This window comes from Onychostoma macrolepis, chromosome 05 (assembly GCF_012432095.1).
Source record: "Onychostoma macrolepis isolate SWU-2019 chromosome 05, ASM1243209v1, whole genome shotgun sequence".
Classification (NCBI taxonomy): domain Eukaryota; kingdom Metazoa; phylum Chordata; class Actinopteri; order Cypriniformes; family Cyprinidae; genus Onychostoma; species Onychostoma macrolepis.
This window is the reverse complement of record NC_081159.1, coordinates 24,838,646-24,864,628: the sequence shown is the minus strand read 5'-3', so window position 1 is coordinate 24,864,628 and position 25,983 is coordinate 24,838,646. Positions and strand designations below refer to the sequence as shown.

General features: G+C 36.1%; 1 protein-coding gene across 4 annotated transcripts in view; it reads left to right on the top strand.

The window, feature by feature from the left end:
* abr (ABR activator of RhoGEF and GTPase) overlaps nt 1-25,983 on the top strand; it is a 178,314-nt gene that overhangs the window by 112,592 nt on the left and 39,739 nt on the right. For all 4 annotated transcript variants that reach the window (XM_058774893.1, XM_058774894.1, XM_058774895.1 and 1 more), the window contains 3 exons: nt 6,086-6,160; nt 13,082-13,179; nt 13,274-13,405. In XM_058774893.1, coding sequence (XP_058630876.1) covers nt 6,086-6,160; nt 13,082-13,179; nt 13,274-13,405 — 305 coding nt within the window. The remainder of the gene's footprint in view (nt 1-6,085; nt 6,161-13,081; nt 13,180-13,273; nt 13,406-25,983) is intronic.

The window sequence follows — 25,983 nt, the reverse complement described above, 5'->3', positions numbered from 1 at the left end:
AATGGTGAATTATGGGTGATTGGTGATAGGTTCAGAAACATTATTGCATTTAGCCATAGCACCATATGCCATAAAATAATTACAGTGGTTTTCCTGTGATGAAATCACTGTAACAGTCAACCTCAAGTCAAGTCAATTTTAGTTATATGGCGCTTTTCACAATACAGAAGTATCTTTACAGAAAATCATGATGTTAATGTTTATAATAATGTTTTATTATGTCACTCAAAAATGAATATTTGCTAAAAAATGTACTTACACTCAAGATGAAGATGAGTTTGTTTGTTCATTGGAACAGATTTGGAGAAATTCATTGCATGCATTGTATCACTCGCTCACCAATGGATCCTCTGCAGTAAATGGGTGCCGTCAGAATGAGAGCCCAAACAGCTGATAAAAACATCACAATAATCCACAAGTTAAATAGTCAATTAATTGACTTGTCTTATGAAGCGAAATCAGTGTGTTTGTAATAAATTCATCAAGCTTTTTTTTTTCTTCAAACAAGTCCTCTATCCATAGTATTGCTTTCTCCAGTGAAAAAGTCTTATTGTTAGAATCAGGAGAGAAATATGCACAGATCAAGCACCGTTTACAAGCAAAAACAGTCCACGGTTCTACACACATATGTCAGTGGATTTTGAAGTAAGAGGACAACAGGGGATGGACTTTTACACTGGAGGAAATATGATTACAGATTGTAAAATCATATATTGGCCAGAAGTAACAGTTGAATGTTAAAAATTAATAATGGATTTGTTTCTTACTCACTGCTTTTTACAAGATGTTACCTGATGGACTGAAGTCATATGGTTTACTTGTGGATTATTGTGGTGTTTTTATCAGCTGTTCGGTCTCTCAATCTGACGGCACCCATTCACTGCAGAGGATCCATTGCTGAGCAAGTGATGTAATGCTAAATTTCTCCAAATCTGTTCTGATAAACAAACATTTTCAACAATATAATAATCAAGCAGTTGATTTATGCTACACAATATGTGTACTGCTGAAGTGTCTTGTTGCTTTCAGTAAATAATCACACTAAAAATGTATTCATTATTTATTTTTGTTAGCATTATTCTGACCGAACTGCAGCTTAAATGAATACATTTGTAAATAAATAACTGGATGTGAAATATTGATTTGAGAGGAGAATGCTGTACTCTAGAGAGCTGTGTAGTAAGCATACTATAATTGTTATGTACTGGTGGCAATATTATTTAAAATAGTTCAATATTATGTAAAATAATGAATGTAACTTGATCAGCAGAAGCACAGACCACAGTGGATTTGAAGCATAATTTGAGTTTATATAAAAATATCAGTTTTTAAGCATGTATAAAGAGTGCTGCTGGCAAGTCGTATCCGGCCCAGGGGTCTTGAGTTTGACTTGTGGTGTAAGTTGTAGGTGTATTTACTGTATCTGTCTCTCGTAAGTGACACACATAGAAAGACCCCCTCTGATCATCCCCTGAACCCCACAACATCCCTCCTGCTACGAAATTTAAGATGCCGAGAATGAGGTGAAATGAGGAGCAGCTGGTGGAGGAATGTAACCCCTGCCACATACCCTCACATACATCCCCCATGAACCCCATATACACACTCACACACTCACAAATACCCTCTTTCCTCTGGACACCAGCAGTTTGAGCTGACAAATCAGGGCTGTAAGGAGCGTTTGTCTTCATTATGACAGAAACAGTCTGACATTGAGAGCTCTCAGATGGAGGGGAACAGTAATTAAATGATGGTCGGCTGCTGTTTGTGCTCATCGGTGGAGTGAGAGCTTTAAGGCCCCTTCACGTGACTTGCATCAGGGTTTAAACATCAACCTCCACATGAAAAGCATTGCAAATAGTGTTGTGGAAGGGTGATGTTGCAAGAAGAAGAGGAAATGTTTAAACATGTTTGAACTTACAACAGAAAAATGTCCTGGCAATTGCTTTGATACATCAGAAAAAGAGCGGTTGAACGTGGGTTCACGAAACGTTAGAGTTTCAAGGTGATTGTGGTGAATTTAAATTAGTTTAGGAACTGAGGAACCAACAATAGTATGAAGTATGAGGCTTTCAAGGTCTTTTCATGTTTTAAACATTTCTTGTTTCTTTGTTCTCCAAGTTTGGCCAAAATTCAGAATTTTAAGAACTGAATCTTTTAATTCATTAGCTGAAATAGCTAAACCACATAAGAGGCTGGAATTTTTTGCATTATGGTTTAGTGGCTAATTATATTTTTGGCTAAAACCTATAAAACGCTCAAACTTCAAACAAAGCTTAGTCAATCTATCAAAGTTTGTCTTGACAAACTTTATTTTTATTTTCTTAAACTTAATTTCTTCAAATTTCAATTCACTTTAATTGAATAATTTCATTAAAAATGTTTACAATTTGAATGCCAATTCCACAACCTGCTTTCTACCGCAGTAAAATTTGATTCAAATTCAAGAATTAGCTTGGAATTTAAAATTAAATTCATATTCAGGATTTTAAGTTTAAATTCAAGAACTGAAATTCAAATTCAACAATTGATTTGGAATATAAAAGGCTTATAAATTCAACCCAGAATGGCACACATCCTTCTTATACTCAAAGACAAAATGTGCGTAACATGTCACTTTATTGCCTTAAATGCATTGAGCAGCATTGAATCATATATATATATATATATATATATATATAATATATAAGGGCCTTAAAGGTGCTAGTTCATTCAAAGTACTTCTGGACTGTGTGATGAGATGACATTTGATTCTTACTTTTGGACTGGATTATGATCACATGTCCACCAACACGCTCAGGTCTGTGATTGTTTTCTCTCTCATGTGTTGTTCTGATGAGGCAGTGTAGGTTCAAAGAGCTTCTCGGCTAGTTTACTTCCTGCTAAATAAACGCAGAGAAAGGGAGACTGCAACTTGAGCACTGCCTCCCACTGCTTCTGATATTGATACAATAAGCCACTCTGTGTGTGCATGAGGGTCGGTCAAGGCCACCCTGAAGTCATGCCTGATTCTGTGGGCCCGGAGACCCCTCACATGCAGCAGGTTTCCTCTCAGGACGAGAGCCTTTGAGTCCAGAAGAATCCTCTTGTTCTCTCGGGTTTAACGTAAATGTTGTTTTCATGAATCATGTTTTTTTAACCCACTTCACATGATGTTACTTGAACTTTTTTGGTGTGGTTATCCAAACTCATGGTTTTAGTTTAGGCAGCTGTAGACTTTCAGTTATGTGCCACTGTTTTCATTTGCTCTGACATCTGCATTCTTTCCACCAGCACTAATTTACAGATTTCTTCATTAGTGTTTCTAGAGCAGACCAGCCAAAATCAGGGGGCTGTGACACTTGGTTTTATCTGATCTGTATGTAATAGATTTATAAAGTTTTCCAATCAGCACTGACCTTTGATTCTTTTAGAGTGAATCAAATTCTTAGTCAACCTGACTTTACTATTACCGGTACTACTTTAGATTACTAACCGACTGATTTGGCTTGTTCAGTACTGATACCAAAGCTGCTATATAGACACTGACTAAACATTTTGGACATATATAAATAAAATGCTTGGAACTTATTTTGTGTACAGTACATTGTATAAAAATATGTTTATATATACAGATACTGTGTGTATATAAGTATAAAATATTTATACATTTCTTTACAAAGCTAAAAAATCTGATAATAATATATAATATAATACTACTACTACTACTACTACTACTACTAATAATAATAATACTCTAGTACTTATGAAAAAATACTAATACTTATGTAACAATAATAAGCATGATTTAAAAAAGCATGATAAAAACTCATTTTATAAAAAAAAAACCTTTTTGTTATTTTTTTATTTTTTATCATTATTCATTATTAGTGGTGCTTGCCAAAGGCAAGGCATCACTATTGTTATCTTGCATACTTATTATTCTTCTTCTTATTCTTCTTCTGGACAAAAATTTCGATTCGCTACTCCTCCTGCACCGTTTGTCACAGACCCATGAAAGACGTGTCAAATCGACCGGCTCATTGAGGAGATATGGGCTATATCTTTTTTAAGCGATCGGACCTACGATGTTCACACAGCGGACGAAAAAGCGGGCAAAAAATCCCATTGACTTACAATGGTGGAATGTTCGTGAATTTGAATTTCAACTGTCACTTTCTCACACACACACACACACGCAGGCCCTTAGAGCCCCTTCTCTCTCTCTCTCTGTAACTCACACACACTCATTTGACTCCTCTTTTAAGTAACCAATAAATAATGACCTATGACCTTCTTAGCCACACCCTAGCAACCACTTACAGCACCCTAGCAACCACCCCATTGACCTCCATTGAAAACAGATCAAAAGGGATATCTTTGGATAAAAGTGTCATATAAACATGCAGGTTTTGCTCTTTTGACTCATGATCAAATGCTACACATGCTAGCAGTGAATAGCTACATGCTAATAGTGATTAGCTAAGTGTTAAATCAGACTAAGAACATACGAATAACTCTATAAATCTACATAGTAATGATGTGTGACAACTACCAACCGCTTAGCAATACGCTTAGTAACCTCCCAGTTATAGAGGTGTGCTATATCTTTTATAAGTAATTGAGTGTACGATGTTCGTCTGATGGATGAAAAAATTTGGGCGAAATGTCCCATAGACTTAACATTGGCACAAAATTAGTGAGATTATATCTTTGGATCAGGAGGTCACAGAGACTTGGGGGAGGGCTCTTTTGACTCGGCCTATCAAGCAGACAATAAGTACTGACATGACACCTTCATAGCTATGCCCTAACAACCACTTACAGCACCCTAGCAACCGTAAAAGGACATTAACAAAACAATTTTTAAGCACCAAAACATTGTAGAAACATAGGGTTGGGCTTTGTTGATTCAGACTGTCAAATAGTCTTTAAATATCATCCCATAAACTGTATGGTCACACCATAGCAACCATTTAGAGTACCTTAGCAACTGAACAAACACATGAATAAGCAATTTCTCAGCACCAGAAAGTGGTACAGATATGGGGGTGGCCTCTTTTGTTTGGGCTGAAAAACCAGTCTGTAAGTATCACCATGGCGACTGTGCAGCTACACCCTAGCAACCACATAGAGAACCCTAGCAACTGTATAGCAACATAAAGAAGCCATATCTCAGCTCCACAACATCATACAGACATGGGAGTTGGCTCTCTACAGTCGCGCAGAACACTGTAGTATCTGCCCAACACCGAGTTTTGCCACTGCAAGCACCACTCACATTTTCTTCAGGAAATGTACATTCTAGTTATTATTATTATCTTCATGGCAACTAACTAAATATTAATTTTTTAATTTTTTTATATTTATTTCCAATGTACCCAATGAAGTGTCCAATATACATATAAACTACTAAATTTAAAAATAAAATGTATATAAACTTCCTGTCCTCACTAACGGTCTATTTTGTTGTTGGATGACTTGTAGGTGATTTTAACCATTGCTAATTTCAGCATGGAAGTCCAGCTCTATTGTCTGTTTATAACCACATTCTAATCGCAGTGTCTTATTTCATGTTGTAGAAGGAAATTTGAGTAGTGTGATGAGCATCAAGTCCTGTAATGGATCTGAACGATCCAAACACATACAACGACACTCAGATAGCCTGATGTTTATCGTCAGTCCAGCACTGAAATGGACCACACAAACAGGAGATATTCTGTAAGAATAGCACTGTTCACATTACAGCAGACATCCATTCACCAGCTGATGAGGACAGAGAGAGAAACAGTGGCGACTAGTGCAGATGTCTTCTTTCCCTCTTCCATTCACACACTTTTCAAAGAGCCTTGAACCCATTCTTGGGTGGTCTGGGCCATTTCTGCCATTTTAATTTTAGTAGTAGGCCTATGTATGTGTTTTAGCTGCATGTGGGTGACTAGATTAGTGGGTCACTAATAGGCAGGAAAATGGAGGACTGTGGGTAGATTAAAGAGGGAGATGCTGAAAGATGACTAAAGCAAGGAGTTGGACACTTCATAAATTCATCTCCCTCTCACACACACACACACACACACAATTACTGAATGTTTCTTGTCTCTTCCAGATGAGGAATCTCCCGGTCTGAACGGCTTCCTGCATGTGATCGTCCATAAAGCCACGGGCTTCAAAGAATCTGCCAGTAAGTCAAAGTGCCTTGTCTGTTTCACTTTCTTATAGAATAGAAAAATATAGAAAACACATTTATCCTGTAATCCCAATTATTATTCCATAATAAAGGATAAATGAATTGGAACCAATTCATTTGTATAAATCAGCATTTCTCAAAGGTGGTCTGTGGCCCGCTAAGAATTGCAGGGGAGCTGCAGCCCACACTTTGGGAAATGCTGATCTATACAGATGTATTGTTTTATTATGCTGAGCACAAGTAATTGACCTCATACGTTGGGGATAAAGGAAGAAAGAGGAAGGTTGTTACTGAAAAAACTACACTTTTTTTCAAGTGTTCACCTTAGATGAACTCTCCATCGGTTAGCTGTAGACACTATTGCATATTACTGTAGCAAGTGTGCTTAGAGTAAGTTACTGTGATTGTATAGAAGCGATTAGATGAATGAAAAAAAAACCTCCCTACAGGCTTTTTTAGAATATTATATGTATGCCCTTCACTGAATGCAGATTTCTGAATGAATTATGGGTACAAAATTCACCAGAATGAGCAGTAGCCTATACAACAGAACATACTAGGAGAAGTACCATTCCACATTTCAATAGAATGCAATTCAGTCCTGGAAGTAAATTAATGTGAAAAATATTTCCGAAACCAAGTCCACTGAAAACTGCGCTCAACCTTTCATTTCTGGAGTGATGAATGTGAGTGAATACACTGCACTCCAAAAGTTTGGAAACACCCCTGGCAAAGTGTGGTTTTGGATGATATCAGCATAAATCCTTATCATTTTTTGGTGCAAATACTGTTCATTAAAGTCATTGAAGACCAGCAATAATAATTTTCATTTTCATTACATAATATTGGCAATATATACATGTCAAAGTCAGACATGCCCCTTTGCCAGCTGTGATGCCTGGTTACTGGTTTAATCTTGGCCCAGGTTTTTAAAAGATTTTTGGGTCAGCACACCTTAATAGGTTCAACAATTGATTGCCAATTAAGTTTAGAATACAATGAACCTGTTTTATGAATGAGCTGTAATAGGTGCTAATGGTGGATATTTTGATGAATCGAAAATTTAAGTATTTTCTATGTATAAACTGTTTATGTAATAAAATATGTTTTCGTAGTTTGTGTTGTCCCTTATCAGTGCAAAATTATCACAAATTAAAAAGGATTCATGCCAATATTGTCCAAAACCGTTTCCAAACTTTTGGAGGGCAGTGTATACTGTATACTGTGCAAGGTATTTTATTCAGAACATTGCATTTTCTTTCTATGTATTTCCCGTTTTACACAGAAATACATTTCATTGTTAACAGTGTCATGTTGCCTTTTAAATCAAGCTAACAAAAGCCTCTGCAAAGGATGAAATAAGTACTGTGGGAGTTGCACAACATTCATGCACATAGAAACTCCTGTTATATAAGTTCCTTTTTAGTGTAGATGAAAGTGGCGGAGATGAATCGGTATCTGGAAATTGTCTCCCATTTCAAATCTGGCTCCATCACACAGGACAAAATATGAAATGTATTCAGTGTTAAAAAAAATGTAACCAGTTTTACTTGAACCACAGCAGTACTGTGGTCATCATGGCTGCCGGCTAATAACTGTATCATTTGTAAGAGCTCGTCCTGTGGGGGCTTCACTCATGAATATTTGCATATATATTTGCACATTATGAGGTCAGGGCTTGAATGAAATACCCAAATCACGTTTATGTACAGTATGCTAATGTGAATTTGCATAACGGACGCATGTGGCCGGCAGACTCTGTAGATCAGCTCGGCTCTGATAACAATGAGTCGTCTGTTTTAAAGCCCTAATAAATCTCACAGTGTAGTTCCTCAAGAATGATTCAAAAGAGTCATTGTGTAAGACGGTTTTGTGGGTTTTTTTGAATGCTTGTTTTCTCGGTTCATTTTTTGTGTTTGGATTGTCTGAAGTCGTTTGTCATGGAGTTTGTGGTGTTGTGGTCGTCTTGAATGTGACAGTGAGAGCAAACATGTGTTCTGCATATGGATATGCAGGTGTTTGAATATCTTTTTATATTGGGATGTACTTGCTCCATCTCAGCCGCTGATTGAATCCTCCTCTCCAAGTCTTATTAAAGGCCTTGAACCACTCTGACAGGAAATGCATCCAAATCCTCGCTCTGGGCCATTAATGAAAACTGGGTCGTTGACATTGGCTTCCTGATAAAAAGAGTTTGAGAGAGAACTAACCACAACTTTTGACACTTGCAGTAAATGATTTATCTTTACCTTTCTGTTAGTTTAACTTTCTGCTAATTTAATCCTTTTGTTTTCATAGAGTTCTCATCTTATCAGTTGTATATGGCTAGTTCATGCAGGAGCAGATTTATCAGTCTTCTCAATAAACAGTTATTTTGCTATATTTCTGCACATTTTTGGTGCTTATTGAGTAAATATTTAGTAAAATATGCGTTCATTTCAGCAGTTCATTCAGATTCTCATTTGCTCTCATTAAATTGGATTATATACCAGCATTATATTGACCACAATGCTCTCTAGATATCAGTATTGGCATTAGGGAGGGATAGTTCACCCAAAAATTAAAATTTTGTCGCTATTTACTCACCCTCATGTCGTTCCAATCCTGTACAAGTTTCTTTCTTATCTTGAACATGGAAGATATTTTGAAGAATGACCAAACAGTTGTTGGTCCCCATTGACTTCCATAATATTTCTGTTCCTACTGTAGAAGTCAATGGGGACCAACAAATGTTTGGTTCTTCTAAATTCCTCACATCATCTTCTTTTGTGTTCAACATAAGAAAGAAACTTATACAGGTTTGGAACAACATGAGGGTGAGTAAATGATGACAAAATTTTCATTTTTGGGTGAACTATTTCTTTAATTAGCACAACTGTTTGAGTAGCAAATCAGCATATTAGATTGATTTCTGAATGATTTCTGATCATATGACACTGAAGACTGAAGTAATGATTCTAAAAAAAATTCAGCTTTGCATCACAGTACAAATTTACATTTTAAAGTATATTAAAATAGAAAGGAGTTCTTTTAAATTGTATAAATATTCCACAATATTACCATTTTTATTGTGTTTTTGATGAAATAAATGCAGCCTTGGTGAGCATAACAGACTTTTTTTCTGTACATAATAATCACAGTAAACATAAATGTAAATATAACAGCATAGCACTGTCCCTGCATATTCCTGTATGAATGTTCTTCATGTATAAAAGAAACTCATCTGCACGTCTACAGTATATGTGTGTGAATGGACTGGTTGCCATATGGCTCTCATCACCATCTCATTTCATCTGGGAACATCAGCCCGAGGATGCGGTTCCTCCCCCAGATGACGACACTTCCCATCAACTTCCTGCCAACGTGTGGGGCAACCATAAACATTTGGGTCAAATTTAAAACCCCAAACAATTACACTTTTTGTGTAATACAGAGCCATCATTGGTTATTGTTTTTCTACATATGCACCAGTCTGCTAAACCTCTTAGTTTTATGTCTTTGAGATTATTTATTCATCACTTTTTTTTATATACCTGTTCTCAATAACAACCTCTTCTCACTGAGCTTTTTACTACACAAACCTTTCATGTCAAGTCAAAAGCATGGCTGAAGTAATGACTGTGCACTATATCAGTCTTTAAGAGCCCACTAAAGGTCTTCTCTTGCATCTGAACCCTTTTAAAAACACGTTTCCACGGAAGCACTACTCTCACCGAGGGTCGATTTACACTCAGTGGTCGCCATCTGCAAACCTGAGCACCTTCCCTAGCTGTCCTAGTCCACTCTCTGTCCTGATTCATGCAGGATGTTTTTATAAATACATTTCCTGTTCTCTAAAGAACTAGGTTTCTGTGCCTGGTGCTGCTAAAATCTAAAGCCTCCTCTGACCATATGGAGAGATATAGCTGCCCTTATTTAATGTTTTTAGTATTGAGAGCAAAGCCAGTAGGGCTGCAGGAAATGGGCCATTTGTGGAGAAATCCTGACTGAGATGTTTGACAGAATGGGTTTGGGTAAAGGTCTTTTCATTTAAGAAATCATTCATTATTTAAGAATGTATTTATTTTTATTTTTTTTTATTTAGCTGATGCTAACTGGATAATTTATGCTTCATATTTATTATTTTGGTTTACATTTGTGCTGCCCCAAACAGCGATAGCTAAATGTTGTGTTTATTTGTCGAGTTTTAGTGTATTTTCGTCAGTTATAAATGCATACAAACTAAAAAGTATGGTCAGCAATAATAATTAAAGAGAAAGTTCAGCCAAAATAAAAATTGATCTTACTTTATTCACCCACATGTCTTTTTAAACCTTAGACTTTAGACTTTCTCAGATATTTTGAAGAATGGTGGTAATTAAACCGATAGTTTGAGGAATGTTGGTAATTAAACAGTTTGGCATCCATTGAATTCCATTGTATGAACCAAAACAACACTGTTCCACAAAACAAAGTCGCACAGTGAAAGTAAGTCACACAGCGTAAATAGTTCCTTGAAACTTAATTTGGACAAATAGCTTTGCGAAAAAGAAGTGCACTAAAAGGGTTAGTTCGTCCCCAAAAATGAAAATTCTGTCATTAATTGCTCACCCTCATATCGTTCTAAACCTGTAAGACCTTTGTTCATTTTTGGAACACAAATTATGGTATTTTTGATGAAATCCGAGAGCTTTCAGATCCTACATAGACCGCAATTCCAGTTGAACCTCTGCTGTCACATGGATTGTTTTAACGATTTCCTTACTACCTTTCTGGCCCTTGAACGTGTCAGTTGCATTGCTGTCAGAAAGCTCTTGGATTTCATCAAAAATATCTTAAGTTGTGTTCCGAAGATAAACAGGTTTACAGGTGAATGTGTGCTTGTATTGTGTACTTTAATTCTTAAAAGTACATAAAAAAAAAAAAAAAGACTGTACCCACAGATAATATAAAATAATGACTGAAAGTATATTTTAAGGGAGTACATTTTAAATCATTGTTTTGATCATCTTTTGTCATTTTGTTTTATATTTTATATTTAAAGTGTACTTCTTTTTCACAAGGGGCAGTTTGCGTCCACCATGAGTTTATTTTAACTGAATTGCCCCCAAATCAAAAAGCTGGCCTCAAAGAAAATCCAGAAATTCCCACTGGTGATATTGTGGTGTCATTTCATTAATATGATCATTTTGGCATGAGCTGAAGACGTGTGTGCTGACACAGCTGGTGTGTATGTGTGCAAATACAGCTTCATTAAAAAGCAACACACCCACCCTACATTTATTAACATACACATTACACACCACACTATCAATTACCAGTGGCCTGATTGACTGCACACTCGTGTTAAAGCCACGCTCACAAGCCCCACGGTGTGTTTTGAAGCCGACCGCTCTTGTGTGACACAACCTCCATACTAATTGAACATCACCTCATTTCTCTCCTGTCTCAACAATACACCCCACACATTGCAGAGGTCAGAGGTCATGGCGTGCTGTAATCCATCAAACTGTCAGTTGAACACACAAACTATAGCAATGTGATCAAATTCATTTGCTATTAGAGAAGTGTGTGAGCACATGAGGCATGTTTCTGTAAGACACATAGACAGATAGATAAGACAAGTGCTCTGTTTATTGGTGAGTGTCCAACCAACTTTGTGCGCCTGTTCCTTTGTGTGTGTGTGTGTGTGTGTGTGTGTGTGTGTATATAAGAATCCTGACCATCATTGTATTGTGTTTTGGTATTGACACAAATGGATGTATTTGAAAACAGATGGTAGACCGGCAGTGTGTAAAAATCATTTAAGGTTTTAAATGCTGACACCATGTCTACACAGTGAACCATTAAGTGTTAGAGCTAAACTTATAAGCCTTGATTAATTAACACAAAGAAATTAATCATACTGAGGCTACAATTTTCTTGAACCGCACTAAGCTAAAGTGCTAAATTAATATAAACACATTTATTAAAGCAATAAACCCTGAGAGGCTTTACATTACAATGATTGGTATGGAGTGCTTTTCATATTTTTAACTCCTAAAACCTCCTTTACAGTGTTAGAATATGTAGTGCATGGATTTGATGGCTTACTGCATTTAGCCACAGCAGTTTACTGCAATAAAAGGTACAGTAACATTAAAACGTTTGGGGTTGGTAAGATTTTTTTAATATTTTGAAAAAAGTCTCTTGTGCATTTGTTTATTTGTCAAAAGACAATAAAATAATAATCTTGTGAAATATTATTACTAATTAAAATAGCTGTTTTCAAATTTAAAAATATTAAAAATGTATTTTTTCCTGTGATAACAGCTTCGTTTTCAGCATCATTACTGCAGTCCTTCAGAAATCATATCAATATGCTTATTCGGTGCTCAAGAAACATTTCTTATCAATGTTGAAAATGTTTTTATGAAAACTGATATTTTTTTTTTTCAGGATTATTGGATGAAAGTAAAAAAAAAGAAAGAAAAAAAAAAGAACAGCATTAATTTGAAATAGTAATCTTTTGTAACGATATAAATGTCTTTACTGTCTCTTTTGATCAATTTAATGCATTCTTGCCTAAATAAAACTATTATTTTAAAAATTCTGACCCCAAATTTTAGAACAGTGTGTATAACTTACATTTTTTAGCAGTAGTAGTAGTGATATTAATATAAAATATAAATTAAATTAAATACAAATATTAATATAACATTATCTATTACCAATTATCAATGTCAATTTCTGATTTTTAAATAAACAAATAATAAAATGAAATAGAATAAATAATTCTGCTTCCAAGTGCTATAGATCTGTAGGTTGTTTGTTGATGTCGAACATCAAAGCAACTTAGCACATTTATATGAAATTCAACTTATGTTTTTGAAGGTGTGTGTATGTAACCGCTTCCGAATTACCTGTTTATTTTTTTCTCTTGTGTGTTCTCTGTAGATCTGTACTGTACGCTGGAGGTGGACTCTTTTGGTTACTTCGTCAGTAAGGCCAAAACACGTGTGTTCAGAGACACAACAGAACCACAGTGGAATGAGGTCAGCTTTTTAAAAGTTTAACATAATAATAAAGAAAAGTCACTTAACAAATCACCATCATGTATCTGTCATTAATTCATTTGTCCTCCTGTAGGAGTTTGAAATAGAGCTGGAGGGCTCTCAGTGTCTGCGGATCCTGTGCTACGAGAAGTGTTACGACAAATCAAAGCTCAATAAGGACGATAATGAGATTGTGGACAAGATCATGGGAAAGGGACAAGTACAGGTAGGACAAAGAGACAAGCACATTGCTAAACCACAATATGTGCACAAACGGCAAACACTTGGTAGTCCCCACTCTGGTGAGTAGACCCCACCAGACTGGGTTTAGACCACAAAAGGTCAAACTTAATTTGTAGTGGTTTCCTGATGAGAGTCATTTTATTGTTGTCTGGTTTGAGCATGTGCTCTGCAGATGGTGTGTTGTGGTGCTATATTTTTGACATGGGCTGCTTTAATGCCTGAGAACCTGTGGTTTACATTTCTTTCACTTCACATACGTGGGAAATGCCCTAGTTAAGCTGAAGTTAAGAGTGTATGTGTTGAGATCAGTGCGTTTGCGGTATGTAGCTGTCGTTAGAAACAGTTATCAGGACTTGCATCAGAACAAACCCAAAAATTCCCTTTCAGGAATAATTTTGGAACAGACCCACCCAAAAAAGACTGTAAACATGCCTTTTTTATTTTACTGTGATAAATCTTTCATTGATATTCATTGTTGCTGCAACCATGTTAGCCGTTAATGCTGTCGTTATCAAGCCATTTTGTCTTGTTTTGCTAAGCTTTACCCTTAAACCTCAGTCAAATTTGTTCTAAAAGTATTGCATTCGTTTTTCTTCTTTTAAATCTAGGGCAGCTTATGGGGGCTAAAAATGAGGTGGATTTAATTGCACTGGAGGTTTATTTCTGTTTTATGTTCATGTTATTCTCTTGGGATTATAGCCAGAGGTGAATTAACAGCACGAGAGATAATTCTCTGTTTTCACGGAGAATGTGGTGTGTGTGTCACATACACAACGAGCTAAATGCGCTCCCACAGCACTGCGTCTACACATAAGGAGGGATTCATAGTGATGGTCTTTTGGGAATAGAGATGTCTCAGAGATGCTTTATGCCAATGAGGGCGCAAACAAACGAAACAAGCCTTTAGGAAATGAGTGGATTTTAGTTTGAATATTATGCGTTGCAGTACATTACTTTTAAAAGTAAAGTTACAATATTGCATTATTCAGCATAAAAGTATTTAATTATGCTACATCACTTTTTTGTGTAAAAATCTTTTCACTCTGTCTTTTGCGCTATATTTGGCGTTTTACTATTGATTGATTGATTGATTTATTTAATTATTTTGCATAAAGCACAAACCCCCACCTTCACAGTGCTTATTGCCTACGTAACGCTGAAACCCCTAATCTACACCATAACCTTACCTTAGATAGTGTTGGTAGCACAGCTTTACAGATAGAATTACTGTTTGTTGCAGTTTGACACATCAATGCTATTTCTGAATCCATGAAATTTAATTGACAGCTGACTGCCTGATTGAGCTGACCAATTGAATTGATTGTATTTTGGGGCATGCAACATATTTTGCATGCCGTGACATATAGGCTTTTACTGAAAAAGGTGCAGAAACAACAGTTTTTTTCTGTTGCTTGCTATAAATTCCACTAATTTATACAAGGATTTGTTTTTGTTTGTCTACATTGTAAAAGGCCATTCACACATAATGCATTTTTGTGTTTAAAAAAACAAGATGCATGACAGTGGAATAATACAAAAAAATGTCCTGGGACCTTTTGTTTTGTTTTTTTAAAGACACTGCAAAATTTGCAGCATGAACAAAACGTGCAAAGATGTCTAGCTAGTGCATGTTTGCACACTAAACAATGGCTGGCTACAAGGCTAAATAAATAACAAAAGTATTTAATTATTTGAAAAATCTGATTGTGTGGTATGCATTTAATGAGCAATGTAATTCTGTATTCCATTACTTGAAAAATTTAGTCTGATTATGTATTTTGAATCTAATTTTGAGATTTTCAAATATATTACCAATTTAAGAAAGGTGTTTCTTAAAATTGTAGGCCAGTATGTTGGAGCACATGAGCTTCTGCAGAAAGTGTGTTTGTTGAGGGACGTAGCACAATCTGCCAAACAACCATCTTATATTCCCTCGTAATAGAAACCAAGTCTTCAAAGTGAAAAGGGCGCAGCTGCTCTTATAGAGGTGCACTTCACGCTCACCCTTTAGTATGTGCGACCTATAGCCCGTTTAACTCTCTCCTATGGTGTAAAGTACATTTTTAAGAGATATTTGGTTGCTTGGCCTTCTAGTTAATACCTTCCTTCCTGGACAGGAAGACAAGCCGCTTCTGAAACTGAAGTCACTTCTTTCTGTGCATGTGAGAGGCCTTGTCCGTGTTTAAGTGAGTTTAAATCGGTGGTGAGAAGAGACTTTGTGCAGCGTACAGGTCGATACTGAAGCGGATTTAGATTAATTTGAGGGTCTTTATACAGGTTATTACTGAGACATTCATTCCATCAACCCTTTAGGTCTATAATAAATATGCTTGATTCAGTGTGTGACCTTGAAACTTTCCGCATCCAGTTCATTTGGTCATTTGGGTTTGTAAGGATCTAACACCAGGAGCAGCCCATTTTTAAAACACTTGACATGAATGTAGCTGTGGATATAATGATGGCACATGCACACACAGCACAGTATGAGAGGGGTAATGAGTGTGGAGTAGGCAGCTGTACTCCGAGAGAATGAGATACTTTGATGACTTCTTCAGGTTTAATTAAAGTCATACTGCACCTGTCCGCTGGCCTTCTCTAAACCTCATCACAGCCCTCTAATGTGATAATGGCTGTGCCCTCAAACAGCTGCTACAGAGAAACATGAGGATGTAATCGTGTATGGTAGTGAAATATACCACCATTTTACTAGATCACTAACTAGAACGTTTACCATTAAGCAACTGTAAGTATGATGTCACCATGGCTTCTTGATGTACATACCATGCTGGTAGCAAGTGGTTTTTACATACACTATGGTAATTTCAAATATTTTTTTCAAATACCGCTGGTATATGCATAAAGTAATCGATCAGTATCATGGTTACTCACATGCATGGTTTAGGTACCTCTTCTGACTTCCAGTTGGAAAAATGACTCATGAAGTAAGCAAATTAAAAATGCCAAATCTGAATTTTCAGCAGCCATTACTCCATTTTTCAGTGTCGTATGATCCATCAGAAATTATTCTAATATTCTGATTTGATGCTTAAGAAGCATTTATTATTATTGTTGTTGTTATATTATAATAATAATTATTATTATATCAGGATTCTTTGACTAGAAAGATTAAAAAGAGCAGCATTTATTTAAAAATGTTAACTTTTGATCAATTTAATGCATTATTGCTGAATAAAGGTATTAATTTATTTCAAAAACTTCTTTTTTTTTACTGCAAATGAAGAACAATTACTGTTACAAACCTTTAAACAGTAGTGTGTATAATTTTTTTATTATTAATTTTTATTATTTATTATTTTTGAAATAGTTTTATTATAATGTTAGGTATGCATAGTAAGCATCACTAGCATGAAAACAGCAAATAGAAAACAATTAATCGTTCACATATTCATAAATTATAGTAAATCAATATTTTACCCAGTATTGCTGTCTGATTTGATTTGTGAAACTGAGTCATAAACTTTATTATTTAATATATTATTCTGCAAAAAGCTGGCCAAAAGGAATGAAAATAAAGGCAGAATTACTGAGAACTAAATCATTGTCATTCATGTGTTTAGGATAATATTAAATACATGCCAGGCACTTTCTTGCCTGTGATGAGTGGTATTGAGGGCAAGGTCAACATCTGGACCATCTCATGCTCTAAAACACACAATCCTCCAAACTAATCAGTCTCTGTCATTTCGATTATGTAATGCTGTGATTGTGTTGCCGTCATGAGTATCTGAGCCTGATCTTCTGTTTAAATCTTTCCCTCTGAGCGTCTGTTTTCTTAACTTCTCTGGTTGAGGTGGACGGAGCCAAAATGTTTCCCTTACCTCCCTGGAGAGATCCTGATTTATTTAACAACTTTCTGGCTCCTACATGTAAAAATCCTTAAATGGTCACATTGTAGCAACTCCCTTCTGCTTTTAATGGACCCTGGTACTACAGTCGTGTTTTATAGAGAGATGGGAAAACTTCTATTCATCTATTCACATCCACAAAGTAACATGATCATGATTCATGTCACTCTATGGGAGAAATAAGCCAAAGTCTGTTAACGAAGTGGGTAAAATACTGCACAGTATGTGTTGTTGGTAAGATGATGATCACAGTCACTAAATCTTCATCTGCATTCCTCACCAAATTTCTAGCGTTAAGTCATTTTTCTGCCCACACTGAAACCACAATACTGTGCAAATCAACAAAATAATAGCCAATCGGAACAAACTGTGCATCACAGCTCAATGAATGGCTTTGTTTCTGTCACGGTAAACTCTCCTTGGCTCTTGTCCTGCCTGGTTAAGACATAGTGTTACTAAAAGCCCCAGGATCATCCTGAATGAGTCAGAAGCTGGTGTGATCCATTAATATCACTCAGGCCTTTTATTTCAGCATATCTGCTTTGCTTGGGACCACTGGGAGTTGATCTTTGACCTCTAGGGGATTCATCTGTTATTGTCCATTAAAGAGCTTTTAAGTGCTGTTCCCCTTTTGTAGAGAGTGAGCCGGACAGTTCTTCTGATGGAAAACTAATCAATATCTGTCATTATGTCAAATCAAATACAAACACTTTAGGAAGCTTGATTGAAAAGACATGTTGCGTAAAGTGATTAACATTTACTTTCAATTAATAAGGTGTAAAATATCTATTTTAATTTTGTCAAATTAAGTTTCTCTGGAGAAGAAGAAAAAAAACTAACTTTGTGCTTTTAATGCTTTATAAAAAGTTATTGGATTTTGTAATGTACCAATTTGCACGCTATTCCAAAGTACCAGTATGAAAAACTAGTGAAAACAAGTTCATCGTCTAACTTTCTAAGCACTTTCATCATACAAAACACAGTGACCTGAGAGTGTTACATCAATGTAGATAGTGATATGATGTTTTGCTTTTCTCTGTAGTGGCTTGTTATATAATGCCACAGACGACAACCGCAGCATTTCACAGGCTGGAAGTGTGTAAGATTGCTTTTATGCTTTACTCCTCTCCGCACCAGCCTCCTTCTCTTCTCCCTCAGGGAGTCCTCTTTCTCTTCATGCCTTGCTTTCGCTTTATGCCTCCCCCTTTAGTCAGTATCTTATGGTCTTTTCATGTGTTTTCAGCTCTTCGGCTGTGAAGTGCTGTGTTGAATGTCCTTGTGGAAACTCTTTCAGTTATAATGAACTCTCTGGGTGGGGTTTTATCCCCCTCTACTCCCTGTAAGGCAACTAATGCTATGATTTGTCAACACAATGCTCTCTTTCATGCATATATGGTTTAAAGGGAGCCATATCTTACACTATAATAGCATTTTATTATTCCCTGACATCATTTATTAATGTTAAAACATTAGAAACTTTTCTAATCAATATTTTAAACAGTTGTGTTGCTTAATATTTTTGCGGAAACTGGTCATTTTTAATGAGTCTGGGATGAACAGGAAGTTCAAAAGAACAGCATTTATTTGAAATAGAGGTCTTTTGCTGCATTATACATGGCTTTACTACCACGTTTGATCAATTTATTGTGAATTATTTTTTAAAAATTAAAAATCTTAGTTACCCCAATCTTTTGAACAGTAATGCGTATGTTTATGTATATCATGATTAAATATCTTAATTTTAATCTGACAGAACTAGAATTGGAATAGAATTAGTATTATCTTCCTCTAATATTTAGGAGTAATGCAACAATAATTATTATTATTATTATTATTAATAATGATATTATCACAATACTGTAGTATTATCCATCCTGCTTCCTCATAGTTTCATTCTGACTAGGTATTGAGCTTAAAATATTTATTTATTGACCGACTTATTCAATGCTGAATAGACATTGATTTGTAAACCTGGGTGGAGAGATATGAAGATTTCAGAACTTTTTTTGCATAAATTATTTTTATGCATTGGTGAAGGATTTTAACATTGAGATTATAAAATGGATAGTTCCGGTCCTTGATTCTGATTGGTTGAGCCAAGTTCGAAGCTGTTGTAAATTACTCTACAAACGTACACCTTTGTTTACATTTGTGTGTTGCTTGGCAACCACTTTGTTGGAACCACAGCCGTTTACACTAGTGCGTTTTCGTTAACGCATAACTTTTGCTACGGCTACGCCTATCGTTTACACTACTCCGGCGTTTTCAAGGTTGAAAACGGAGACTTTTGAAAGCGCTGCAGACCCGTTTTAGTTTGAAAACTCTGGGGTTGCGTTTCAGTGTAAACGGACTAAAACGGAGACTTTTGAAAACGATGGCGTGGCTGCCCACATTCTCTCTGCGTATCCTTGACGACCGGGTAAACAATAACAGAACGCTCTGTACTGTACCCATAGAGGCGTATGGGTAGATCCCCCGTTCGACTGCTCCAAGCACGCAGACGCGTCCGCCATCTAAATAATAGGGAATCTACCTTACATATCTATGGTTGTACCTGCAAATGGTAATGTGACATGCGTTTTTGGTTGTGTAGTGTAAACGGAGAGCGTTTCTGAAACGCAGCGGAAACGCCAGTGCAAACGCTGATCGTTTTCATTCGAAAACGCCGTTTTAAAATGAAAACGCACTAGTGTAAACGGGGCCTGACGAACTACATTGTTTGGTGGAAGAATAATGTTTTTATTAATATCATTACACTTTATTTGCTGTGTTTTATTTTATGAAACCTTACTACATATGTGGAATAACCGTTTTATAAAAGCAATAAGCCCAGTGAAGCCATGGTTTACAGTGAATTCATAACTGCTAAAGGGGTTTATAACGTGCCTAACAATGCCTCTTAGCTGTTATAAATTCACTATAAACCACGGCTTCTTGGGGCTTATTGCTTTATTATATGTCTGCACATTGATTAAATTGGACTGGAACAGTGTTAGACCACTTTTGACTATACCACCACCATTACTCTCTTACTCTCATTGTCCATGTTCTGGTGGAACAGGATGTCATGTCCTCTTTGAGGCAGTATTCTTATTCACTGTAACTCGAACCGCAACAAACCCATTCAGAACAGAACTCCTCTAGAGCTCCCTACAGAGACAAACAACAGCCAGCAGCTCTCTCCTGGTCCCGTACCTCCCACTGACTCTCTTTGCGCTTTGAGGTTTCTCCACAAACCAATACCTTTTCAAAACATAATTGTGTAAGAAAACAGCTTTCTTGCAGCCTAGTTCCAGATGACATGTATTAGAATAGATTAAGCTGTGAGCTCGTTCGTAACACCTTCAGCAAAAGGTTCATCAGCTGTGTAGAGCATTTACACTTTATTTGTCTTCCTAGAAGGATTTGCGGTTCAGCCACAAAGGTCTGGTTTATGTGCAAAATAAATAATAATAATAATAAAAAAAAACTAGTCTGTCAGGCCTGATTTCTTGGTTTTGGCATCTTTGGGTTGTCTTTGTGTGGATATGGTTGAGCATGCACCGTTATTGTTTTCCAGTGGCTGTGCGTGCATGCATGGAGCAGGCATTCATAAACTGAATACTATGGACAGTCATTAATCACAACCACTCCGTCCGTCAGGTTTTTTTGTAATATGTCATGTCACTTCTGTTTCTCTCACTTTCACTCAAACATCCTACAATCCCCAGAGGTCCCTGAATCCATCAACCTTGACAGATGGGTGTTTTATGGCGCCCGCAGATACATACGCTCGCACACACAAACTCGCTGTAGGGTGCACATACTAAAAAATTGGTGGGACAGATTTGTTGCATATAAATGGCATCAGTTTGCCAGTCCAGCTGATGCTAGTGGCTGTCTACATGCGACAGTATTTGTTTCAGTCCATCAAAAAAGCAGCAACTTGGGCATCACTACTCAGTATTTTCTCCATAATCAAATCTTTTTACCTTGTGCATGGTGTATTGATGTTTATACTCGTTTTTTGATTTTGGCTGTCTTCTGACTTCAGGCTTTAACCTTTATTTTTGCTTCTTTGGCAGTGTTCCATTGTTCCATAATTTTCGCTCTTTGCGTCACCAAATAACACATCGCTAATAGTGAAATCACCACTAATTACACTTATACTCCTGCAGTTATTTCTGTCCCTCCTATTAAAATCTCTGTTTAATCTGTTTTCAGGTTAATTCATTGTGTTTATAGACTGTTTTCTGTAACTTGACCTCTTTTAGTTAACTAATTCCAGGTTTACCGATTACTGAAGGCTTTTCCTTCTACATTCAAGTATCTAGCTATAAAAGCGGAATTTAGCAGTGAGGATCAGATATAATTGGGTCATGTTTAGACAGGAAGTGGAACACAAAGCCCCAGTGAAAACCTCTTAATTTAGCTGAAATTCGCCAAAATTCACAAGCCTGCCAGCTTGTGTTGATCTGAGTCTTTCTTTGGAAAGTGTAATCAGATTTAGTATTTATTGACTTAGTTTATTCACTTAGTTCTTGAGAAACAGAACAATGGGTCACTATTGGATGATTTCTCGCTGTGTTCTAGAAATACATTTTCTCTCTCTCTTGGTTTCTTTTTCAATCTCCTCAAATACAACTCAAATATTCATCAGGGCTCAGAGAGCTCAAAACAGTGACGCTCAAGGGCATTATGGAGCTAAGGAGTAGCACAACAATGAATTCATTGAGTTCACTCCATTTTCCCAACTCTTATATCACCGCTACATCACTAACAAGGTTCTGGGATTTTTGTCTAGGAACACGTTTGAGCTCCCAGTTGCCATATTTTATTTACATGTATGTGCATTAATTAGTGTTTTAATGTGAATAATACAACATAAAACATACGATACAACATGCAACATAAATTACAAGCATTATATAATGTAATGTTTGTTGATGTTTACATTGTTAATAAGAAGTTATGTCAACAATATATCATCTATGATAGAAAGATACAAATGTTTACATTAATAAGAAGTTATGTCAACAATATATCATCTATGATAGAAAGATACAAATGTTTACATTGTTAATAAGAAGTTATGTCAACAATATATCATCTATGATAGAAAGATACAAATGCTTTGGTCGTGAATAATGCATTGGCTGTACACTCATAAAAGTATAACAAGCAATGTCTTCATGACCCAAATATTATTCACACATTATGCCTAAATTCTGTTTTTTTGTTAATATTGTTGGATGGTAAGGGAAGAAAATCAGCCAATCACAGTGTGTAATTTATCTCTACACTGAATCTAAATTCATTAAAGCATAAAGCACCAGTGTCTCCTTAGCGGAGCAGAGCTCCCTCGCATTCAGAGAGATGTTAACACCGCTAACTGTGGTGTGGAGTTACATCATCCTCATCACACATCATCTATATGAAGCATTACATAACCGTATGTCTAGCTATGCAACCTCTCTGAGACATGCACATATCTTGATCAGTGACATGCATTGATTGAGCTTCATGTTGTTTTCAGTTTGAACATTGAAGACCCTGCAAAATCATTCATTTTGATGCCAACTTTATGCTAGTATACTCCAGAAAGTTAACTGAACTTTACTTTATTTTCACACAGCTAAAAGTTAGATCTAAAATGCATCAACAATTCAATTTATCAGATTTCATGGCATCTAAGTTTTTTTTTTTTTTTTGCACCATTCTGTCAGCATGTTGTCTTTTTGCTGTGGGGCAAAAACTATATACCTGAGCAAATGTATTCATAAAGTCTATGACAGAAACAACAGCCAGAGAGAATGAACAGCAGCATTGTTTGGGTGGAGAGTATTTAATCAGAGATTACAGCTGGCAGTTTTTTCCCTTCCAACATAAAGCACAAGAACATGAGAACAAAAAAAGAATGATGGCAGGTGGTCCAATAAAACAATATGTCAGCATGTCGAAAACATAAATCAGAGAGGAGCAATGTACCCTCGAATGCGCAGCCCTGCCCCCACACGCTGCTCTGGAGACCCCCGGGGAGCCCACCTCATCTCATACACATCCTCCATTCACACAAAACCTTCTCTCGCCCTTCCAGTAATGCTCTATTTGTACATTCTGGCTCAAAATTCAGTTTTTCATGCACATGCATTGGTTATATATTGGGTCTGTACAGGTCATGAAAGTCATGTATTATTGCATTGTTTTGCATTATTTCCTTATTATTTCTAAAATATTTTGTCCCTTTATCAAATGAAGCATTTACAAGCTTTCCTCTTGTGAATCTGTGGCAAAAAGTGTAAAACTATATAAACTACCAAAATATAAAACTACCAAATTTTGCTTAATCGCAACATATAATCATTGCAGTTAATAGTGATCACCATCTGTTTGATTACGTAACGTTTATAATTTGATGTTGTAATGTTTGATTACATATGTAATTTGTAACTAACTGCATGATTCTTACTGTGCAATTCTACCATAGTCTACACTAATAACCTACTCCTAAATATAATGTAGAAACTTAACATTTTCTGTAAAGCTGCTTTGCAACGATTGGTATCGTGAAAAGCGCTAAACAAATAAACTTGAATTGAAATAAATTTTAGATCATCTTTACAGTATATATTGTATACACACACACTACTGTTAAAAATGTTGGGGTCAGTAAGATGTTTTTTCAGCATTTCACAGTATATTGATCAAAAGTGACAATAAAAACATTTATGTTACAAAAGATTTCTATTTCAAATAAATTCTGTTCTTTAATTCAATTCAATTCAGTTTTATTTGTATTGCGCTTTTCACGGCACAAATCGTTGCAAAGCAGCTTTACAGGAAATTAAGTTCCTACAATATATTTTGTAGTAGCTTATCAGTGGTGACTGTCAAGTTGATGTACATATTGCAGAAATGTACGGTAAAAATCAGTTAATGACGTTTTAAATTTCAGTTACTGTGCATGTTAAAAAACTATTTGTAATATTTTCTACTCCTGTGTTTGGTTCTAACGGATACCCAGTAGCAAGTGACATGATTTAGAAACAACAATAAACTCCAGCAAGATAAAGTCATTTTATGCAAACTCATAGACATTTATCGACAAATCAAGTATAATAATGGGTCCACTGAATGATCTTGGAAAGAGTTTTACCGAGCTGACTGTCGTAACTGATCGTGACCAGACGATGGAGAGTAACTGACAGTTGCAGCGGAGAAAAGAGTTTATGTGAACTTTAATGTAAGGACGTAAATATTCATCTGTACCTTACATTAAGTGATCATCTGGACTCAGAAGACTTGGAATATAGTGCACAAAAACGTAATTGCACATTATTGTGCTTTATAATGCTTTTATGCCTTTTGTGCGGTTTAGTAGTAACACAGAATAATACGCACACTATCGGATTTAAATCGGCCCTGTCAGACCAATACCCGATCCGGTAAAGAATGGCAGTATCGGAGCTGATACCCATTATGAGTATCAAATCCCTAGTTGCATAGGTTGCGTTATGCTGCTTTTTACTTAAATGCTGGCTTGCAGTCCCAGCTCCCCTTTACTCTTTTATTGTTTTGCTTTTGTTTCAAATGATATTTTTGGATCTAATCAGAGTGCAAGGTATCTGATATTCAAGCCTGAAATGGTTCACCCACGGGGGTGTTTTATCATGTATGGTATGTGTTTATGTACAAAAGAGCTAAGAAAAGAGTGGGAAGTCCGAACCCCTATGTATGACTTTCTACAGGAAACACAGAGCCCATGAGAGTGCATTTGGACCAAGTGCCTGTTTGAATACCAGAGATGATTGATTCAGAAGTGACACGATGAAGCCAGAGAGCATTCCTGTCCTTCTCTCTTTTCATGAATAGCAGATGATATTGGTATGAAGGCTTGGTGGATGAAAGCAGTTGTTCTCTCCTGTTTGTGTCCCAAGGATTTCATTTCAGTACACATAAGTAGAGCAACACACCAACACACCAAGTGCACTTTTACTTTTTTGGGTACTTGTACACTGTTTTTATGCATATATTTTTAACTCTTTAAACTTTTAAATTATTATAACTTCCTTTAGTCTAATAAATTTCATCAAGGTGCTCAGATTTCCATCATGTTCATTTGTATTATCAGTTTCATTTTTGAACGTTGTGCGTGGATCGCACAGTTATTATTTTTTATTTTTATAAATGCACCTATCTTGTGCGTTATTTTTATATTTAGATTTTAGTATTCTAATTAGTTATAAATTTATATATTTACTTTATATTCGGTATAAAAGTATATATATACAGGTGCATCTCAGTAAATTAGAATGTCGTGGAAAAGTTCATTTATTTCAGTAATTCAACTCAAATTGTGAAACTCATGTATTAAATAAATTCAATGCACACAGACTGAAGTAGTTTAAGTTTTTGGTTCTTTTAATTGATGATTTTGGCTCACATTTAACAAAAACCCACCAATTCACTATCTCAACAAATTAGAATATGGTGACATGCCAATCAGCTCAAAACACCTGCAAAGGTTTCCTGAGCCTTCAAAATGGTCTCTCAGTTTGGTTCACTAGGCTACACAATCATGGGGAAGACTGCTGATCTGACAGTTGTCCAGAAGACAATCATTGACACCCTTCACAAGGAGGGTAAGCCACAAACATTCATTGCCAAAGAAGCTGGCTGTTCACAGAGTGCTGTATCCAAGCATGTTAACAGAAAG